Below are 8402 nucleotides of genomic sequence, written 5' to 3'. Positions count from 1 at the left end.
AAAAAAAAAAAAAGAAAAGAACCTAGAGACGTGACAACCAAATGCAACACATGAATCTTGATTGATCTTTTTTTTTTTTAAACTAGCTACAAAAGGCATTTTGGGGACAACGGGTAAAATTTATATATAAGCTGTATATTAAGTGGCATCATTTCACTGAATTAATGTCAGCTTTCTCAGGTGTGACAGTGTTACTGTGGCTCTTTGGGAGAATGTCCATATTCTTTCAAGACACATGCTGATGTGTTAGGGGAGATGTGGATGAGGTCTGCAACTTACTTTCAAATGGATTAGAAAAAAAAGATCTATAGATATATAAAGAGTGAAAGAACAAAGGCAGCAAAATACTAATAACTGGTCATCTGGAAGAAGGGTACAAGGATAGTCATTGTAGCAAGTTTTCTATATATTTGAAAATTTTCAAAGTAAAAATATGGGGGAAAATGCCAAAAAACTATTCTGGGTGGGTGGCCTGCTGTTTGCACCAATGACGTCCTAGTGCCCTCCAATCCTGGCCTGAGTGTCCAGGGCCTGTTGGACACCCCCACTCGGCTGTCATGTAGACATTCCCCGTTCACCATGGAGAAAACTCAGCAGGCCAGCTTCTCCTGGCTCTCTTCTCTCTTTTACTATTGTAAACATCTCCCTTAACTTCTCACTCCCCCCTCCATAGCCAGACAAGCACCCAAGTGTCTCTCAGCTCCATTGACATCTGTCCCTCTTCACTGTCCCCTTTCCAGTTCTGGCCCCCACAGCCTCTTGCCAGGGTGACCAAGACAGCCTCCTGTCTAGTCTCTCTTTCCGCTCCCTTCTCCCATCCTTTCTCCACATGGCAATCAGAGGGATCTTTTGCAAATAAAAATCTGACCATGTCACTTCCCTACTTATAAATATTTCAAGGACTCCCCACTGCCCATAGAACAAAGTTCAAATTCCTCAGCATGGCCTCTTAAGTCCTAAAAGCCTCTATGACCTCTGTCTCACTCCTTGCCTGTCACACTCTGTCACTCCAAGTATTTGCAGCTCCTCAAACACCCTGGGCCCACTCTTGCCCCAGGGCCTTTGCATGTGATGTTTCCTCTCCTCTGCGTGAATACCCTTTGCCAGGCTTCGGCCTGGGTCTCCTTATCCAAGAAGATGCTAAATCTACCCCTCCACAATCATAGCTGAGCTCCCCCTGTCCTGTCACTGCTGGTTACTGGTCTGTTTCCCCCCACCCCACTGTGACCACCCCGAGGATGGGGACTGTGTCCAAATCACATCTATGTCCACAGTGCCCAGCCTGGGGCCTGGCACCCACCAAGGAGGCGCTTGGGGAAAGTAAGCTGGCTCCCCCAGTCCTGGGAGCTGAAAATCCTGGGCTTCAGTTCAAGCTCTGCCAACAATTCACTCTGTGGAGTTGGGCCTCAGTTTTTCCTGTCTGAATAAGGGGTATGAGCTTTGGTCTAGATGGGCCAGCTGAGCCCCGTCACTCCCAGGCAGTGCCTGCAGTGCATCCTAATGACCACTGGGTGTCAATGCTGAGCCACAGCCAGGTCAGTGGCTCCAAAAGCTTCACTGAGTGGGGGTTGGTAGGTGGAGTGTGTATAGGAGCCCTCAGGCCTCTTCCCCACACAGACCTCATCCCTACCTGCCCCCAACAGAGCTGTTCCCCCAGCCCCCAAAGACTCATGCAGCCCCCAGCCCAGCGGGTCCCCTCCCAGGCAGGCGGCAAGCAGGGGCAGAAGTGCAGGTGGGTGAGGGAAAAGCAGGTGGATGGGCAGGGGCCCTGCTACCTCTTGTGGGAGCCCCTCCCACAGGTGGTCCTGAGTTTGAGGTCTGTTCTGGGAGAGTTCAGGCATCTGTTCTCCTGTTGGGACCCCCATATAGGGATGGGGCTGCCCAGCCTAATTCAGCCTTCATCCCACCTCTCCCACCTCCTCTGGGCAGGGTGAAAAACGTGTTTCCAAACGAAAGGTCTCTGGGAGAGGCCAGTGAAGGGGCCTAGAGGCGGCAGAGGGCTGGGATCACATGGGTCTAGCTGATCCCCAGCCCAGCTCATGTCCAAGCAGGCAGTATGCTTAAGAGGCTCTGGAGCCACTAGGGGGTAGAGGGTGGGTAAGGGAGTGGGGTGGCAGTGAGGGGCTGGGAGAGGCTTGCCCGAGAGGTAGCAGGACCCCAGAAGTCATGGAAAGACATGGGGGAGGGCTCATGCAGGGTGGGGGGCTCCCACGGCTGTATCCATCACTGACCCCACAATCAGGAGCAGAGAGGGCAGGGCAGGCGCTGGGTGCTTCCCATGTCTTCATTAACTAATGCCTGCCAGGAAGTGGGGCATCCCAGCCAGACTGCACCAGGGAGAGGGGTGGACGAGGGAGGGAGGCACAATACCAGCCTCCAAAAGAACTCCCCAGTTGCCTCTCCTGTCTGCCCCCATCCCATCCAGTTTTCCAAATGTGTCCTATATCAGTGATGGTTTCCAGGTCCCTGCACCGTGGGGCTTTTAGTCCTCCCCCCATGTCTCCTGGGTGGGTGATTTCTAGGCCCTGAAATTCATTCACTGAAACTCTCTCTCATGATTGTGAAGGTTCTAGGATCCCACATGTGGTTTCTAGGTCCCCTTTCCCATTTATTCTATGTCTGCTGTGTATGTGACAGTTTCTAGGCCTCCCTTCCCAGTCTTCATGGGCTTCCTTTGTGTACAGTGGTTTCTAGATCCCCCATCTCATTTTCCATGATTTTCTGGTGCGTATGGCAGTTTCTAGGCCTCTCCTCCCACTCCTCATGGGTCTCCTGTGTATGTGATGGTGTCTGGGACCTCATGTTAATTATAGGTCTTTTGGGTACAATGGATCTAGGTGCCCTGACCTCATTTACCATGTACAATGTGTCCATGGTGGTTACCAGGTCTCCCTTCCTGTGATTCACGGATTCCTATGTGTATGGTGGTGTCTAGTGCCCTGTCCCTTTTACCGAAGCGCTCCTGTGTACCTCAGCGTTTCTACACCTCCCTTCCTCTGCTCCATGGCTCTCCTAAGGCCTCCTGTCCCGTTCTTCTGTGTGGATATTGTTTTCATGCTTCCCTTTCTTTTGCAGACAGGGGAGCAGAAGCCAAAGCCCTTGCTGGGAGGGGGCTATGGAGGCAGGCGATGCAGTCTGGACTGGGTCAGCCCAAACCGCCCAGGAGGAACTGGCAGGGTCACCCTGGCCTGGAAAGGCCGCAGAAGGAAGGCAGAGATAGGGATAAAGACAGAGACAAAGAATGTAGGGTCTGCTGATAAGGCTGGCCCTGCCCACTGGGGAGGGACAGGGTAGGGGAGGACGCTGGGGCTGAGAACTGGCAAGGCTCCCCACTTGGAGACCAGGTTGCAAAGGGGATCTGGATGGGGTGCCCCCGCCCCCAAATAATCTCCTGAGTGTCCAGGGCAGGGAGGCAGCGGGAGGGCAGTGCTGGGCTAGTGGCTTACCCAGTGGCTCTTCTCACCAGGGTCTCCTTTGGGGCCAGGTTCTCCCTGCAAGGAGAGAGAGGTAGGAACAGTGAGAGAGGCGAGGATAGAGAGAGGAAGAGAGGCTGAGCAAGGGTGAGACAGAGAGTAGTAGCTCATTTGGGCAAGATAAAAATGCAAAAAAACAACTGTTTGAAGGCAATGGAAAGTGATAAAGAGCAGCCAGTAACTGAAGAATATCTGACCTTAGAAAGAAGGGAACCGCACTGGGTAACATCAGTATATTTATGGCTTTTCCTCTGAGGGCTCATCCCAACCCCCTCTGCCTGGCAAACAGCTCAAGCAGCAAGTTTTAGTCTTATTGGCCTGAGGAATCAGAGGTCGGGGTCAAGACTGACAAAGAAGGAGGAAACTGAGGGGAAATGCTGGAAAGCAGGGAGCCACAGTAGGGGAGCAAAATCTGTATAAATACTCCACTCTAATCCTTGGATGGTCCGTGAAATGCCCATGCTAAAGTCACAGAGCTGAGTTGGAGCCACACCATAGAGCAAAACTCAACACTCTTCAGAGGAAGACTGTCTTCACTATATTGTCTATATTGTCCAGGATGCAATACAAAATTATTAGACATGTGAAGAAATGGAAAAATGTGACCCATATGCAAGAGAAAAATCAGTTAGTAGAAACAGATCCATAGCCAACCCAGGTACTGGGATTACCAGACATGGAGATTAAAATATCTGTGACAACTATGTTAAAGGATATAGTGGAGAGACTTCCCTGGTGGTCCAGTGGTAAAGAAGCCACCTTCCAATGCAGGGGATGTGGGGCAACTAAGCCTGCACGCCACAACTACTGAGCTCGCGCCTCAACTAGAGAGCCTGCATGCTGCAAACTACAGAGCCCATGCACCCCGGAGGCAGCATGCCACAACTAGAGAAGAGAAAACCCGCATGCCACAACTAGAGAAGAGAAAACCTGCACACCACAACTAGAGAGAATCGCGCGCGCTGCAGTGAAAAGCCCGCGTGCCACAACAAAAGATCCCGCGTGCCTCAGTGAAGATCCCGCCTGCCACAACTAACACCAATGCAGCCAAAAATAAAAAATTGAATCTAGTGGAATTGATACAATGGGTGATGAGATGGGGAATTTCAGGAGGGATGTGAAAATTATGAAAAGAGAATCAAATGGAAATCCTGGAAATAAAAATGATAATACTTGAAATAAAAAATTAATTAGCTGGGATTAATTGAAGATGTGCCATAACAGAAGAAAGAATCAACTAACTTGACAGGTCAATGCAATAATTCTAAGTGAAGCACAGAGAGAAGAAAGATTTTTTAAAAAATTAACAGAGCCTCAGACTTCCCTGGTGGCGCAGTGGTTAAGAATCCGCCTGCCAATGCAGGGGACATGGGTTCGAGCCCTGGTCTGGGAAGATCCCACATGCCGCAGAGCAACTAAGCCCGTGCACCACAACTACTGAGCCCGCACTCTAGAGCCTACGAGCCACAACTACTGAGCTTGCGTGCCACAACTACTGAAGCCCACGCACCTAGAGCCCGTCCTCCACAAGAGAAGCCACGGCAGTGAGAAGCCTGCGCACTGCAACAAATAGTAGCTCCCGCTCGCTGCATCTAGAGAAAAGCCTGCACGGAGCAACAAAGACCCAAATGCAGTCAAAGATAAAATAAAATAAATAAAATAAATTAATTTTTTAACAAAAGTGGGAGTAGCTATATTAATTTCAGACAGAGCACACTTCAGAGCAAGGAAAGTTATCACAGATATAGAGGGGTCAGCATTCCATGAAGGCATAACAATCCTTAATGTGTATGCACTTTACAACAGAGCATCAAAATATGTGAGGCCAAATCCGATAGAACTGCAAAGAGAAATAGATGAATCCGCCAATGCCATTAATCAACCAGATAAAATTGACATCTATAGACCACTTTATCCAACAACAGCAGATTACACATTCTTCTCAAGCTCACATGGAACATTCACCAAGATAGACCACATTCTGGCCCATAAAATATAACTCAACAAATTAAAAAGAATAAAAATCATACAATGTATGCTCTTAGACTACAATGGAATTAAACTAGAAATCCCTAACAAAAAGATAACTGGAGGGAATTCCCTGGCGGTCCAGTGGTTAGGACTCCAAGCTTCCATTGCAGGGGGCATGGGTTCGATCCCTGGTCAGGGAATTAAGATCCCACAAGCCGCGAGGCACAGCCCCCCTCACAAAAAAAGATAACTGGAAACTCCCCCAATACTTGGAGATTAAACAAAAGACTTCTAAATAGCAGGTGGACCAAAGAACAAATCTCAAGAGAAATTTTAAAATACTTTGAACTACATGAAAATAAAAATGCAACTTAGCAAAATTTGTGGGAGATAGTGAAAGCAGTGCTTAGAGGGAACTTAGTATAAATCTACACTAGTCAAGACAGTGTGGTATTGGCTAAAGAATAGTCAAATAGATTAATGGAACAGAATAGAGAGCCCAGAAATAGACCCACATAAATATAGTTGACTGATCTTTGACAAAGGAGCAAAGGCAATACAATGGAGCAAAGGTAGTCTTTTCCACAAATGATGCTGGAACAACTGGACATCTAATTGCAAAAACATGAATCTAGACACAGACCTCATACTCTTCACAAAAATTAACTCAAAATATATCACAGACCTAAATGTAAAATGCAAAACTATAAAATTCGTAGAAGATAACATAGGAGAAAACCTTGATGACCTTGGGTTTGATGATGACTTTTTAGATACAATGCCAGAAGCACAATCCATGAAAGAAATCATTGATAAGCTGGACTTCATTAAAATTACAAACTTCTGCTCTGCAAAAGTGAATGTCAAGAGAATTAGAAGACAAGTTATAGACTCGGAGAAAATATTTGCAAAAGATACATCTGATAAAGGTGTACAAAGGTGTATCTCTGTATATGCAAAATATACAAAGAACTCTTAAACTTCAACAAGAAGAAAACAAACAACCCAATTTAAAAAGCTTTTGCACAGGGAAGGAAACCATCAACAAAATGAAAAGGTGACCTATGAAATCGTAAAAGATATTTGCAAGCCACATGTCCAATAAGGAGTTAATATTCAAAATATATAAGGAACTTATACAACTCAATAGCAAAACCCCCAAATAAGCCAATTAAAAAATGGGCTAAGGACCTGAATAGACATTTTTGCAAAGAAGATATACAAATGGCCAATAGGTACATGAAAAGATGCTCAACATCACTAGTCATCAGGAATATGCAAATCAAAACCACAACTTGAGCTATCACTTCATACCTGTTAGGATGTCTGTTATCAAAAAGATGAGAAATAACAAATGGTGGTGAGAATGTGGAAAAAGGGGAACACTTGTATACTGCTGGTGGAAATGTAAACTGGTATAGTTTACTGGTACAGTTTATGGAAAACAGTATGGAGATTCCTCAAGAAATTAAACATAGAAGTACTGTATGATCCAGCAATTCCACTTCTGGTTATCTATCCAAAGGAAAGGAAATCACTGTCTTGAAGAGGTATGTTCATTGCAGCATTATTCATGATAGCCAAGATATGGAAAGAACCTGTGTCCATTGATTGATGAACAGATAAATACTATGTGGGTTATACACACACACACAGGAATATTATTCAGCCTTAAAAAAGAAGGAAATCCTGCCATTTGTGACCACATGGATGAATCTGGAGGGCATTATGCTAAGTGAAATAAGCCAGACAGAGAAAGACAACTACCGTGTGGTATCACTTATACGTGGAATGCGAAAAAAAAAAAAAGAAAAGAAAAGTTGAACTCAGAGAAACAGTAGAACGCTGGTTGCCAGGGACTGGGTTGTGGGAGGGAAGGAATGGAGAAAGGTTGGTAAAAGGGTACAAACTTTCAGTTATAAGATGACTAAGTTCTTTTTTTTTTCTTTTGGCTGCATCGTGCAGCTTGAGGGATCTTAGTTCCCTGACCAGGGACTGAACCCATGGCAGTGAAAGTGCCAAGTCCTAACCACTAGACTGCCAGTAAACTCCCAGATGACTAAGTTCTAATCTAAGGATCTAAGATATAGTATGGTGACCATAGCTTCTTACAAAAACTTACAAAAAAGTTTATAAAACTAAACATACTCTTACCATATGATCCAGCAATTGCACTCATTGGTATTTAACCAAATTAATTGAAAAGTTATGTCCACACAAAGACCTACACTTGGATGTTTATAGCAGCTTTATTCACTATTGCCAAAACTTGGAAGCAACCAAGATGTCCTTCAGTAGGTGAATGGATAAATGAACTGTGGTACATACAATGGAATATTATTCAAAAAAAAAAAGGGCTATCAAGCCATGAAGAGACACACTGGAACCTTAAATGTGTATTACTAAGTGAAAAAAGCCAATCTGAAAAGGCTACATACTGTATTATTCCAGCTATATGACATTCTGGAAAAAGCAAAAATGTGGAGACAGTTAAAAGATCAGGGGTTAGAAGGGAGAGAGGGATGAATAAGCAGAGCACAGAGGATTTTTAGGGCAGTGAAATATTCTATATGATACTACAATGGTGTATACATGTCATTATACATCTATTAATACCCATAGAATGTACAACACCAAGAATGAATCCTAATGTAAACTATAGACTTTGGGGGATAATGACATGACAATGTGGGTTCATCAATTGTATCAAGTGCACCACTGTGACGTGAGATGTCGATGGTGGGGTAGGCTATCCACGTGTGGGGACAGGGAGTATATGAGAATTCTCTGTACTTTCTACTCAATTTTGCTGTGAACTCAAAAAATGCTGTAAAAAAGAATTTTATTCATTAAACAAAACAACCAACGAAAAACACAACCCAGCAACCTTACAGATCCGGGAATCTCAGCCAACCCAAAGCAGGATAAACACAAAGCAAATCACAGCCATCCACATCA

The 8402-nt window shown here is 45.3% G+C and overlaps 1 protein-coding gene across 2 annotated transcripts in view; it reads right to left on the bottom strand.

Annotated features, from left to right (window-relative positions):
• EMID1 (EMI domain containing 1) overlaps positions 1–8402 on the bottom strand; it is a 40263-nt gene that overhangs the window by 6715 nt on the left and 25146 nt on the right. For both annotated transcript variants that reach the window (XM_007461158.1, XM_007461159.1), the window contains exon 13: positions 3447–3491. In XM_007461158.1, coding sequence (XP_007461220.1) covers positions 3447–3491 — 45 coding nt within the window. The remainder of the gene's footprint in view (positions 1–3446; positions 3492–8402) is intronic.

Source organism: Lipotes vexillifer, unplaced genomic scaffold (genome assembly GCF_000442215.2).
Source record: "Lipotes vexillifer unplaced genomic scaffold, Lipotes_vexillifer_v1.1 scaffold691, whole genome shotgun sequence".
NCBI lineage: Eukaryota > Metazoa > Chordata > Mammalia > Artiodactyla > Lipotidae > Lipotes > Lipotes vexillifer.
The sequence above is the reverse complement of the archived record's forward strand: the minus strand, read 5'-3'. Positions and strand labels throughout refer to the sequence as shown.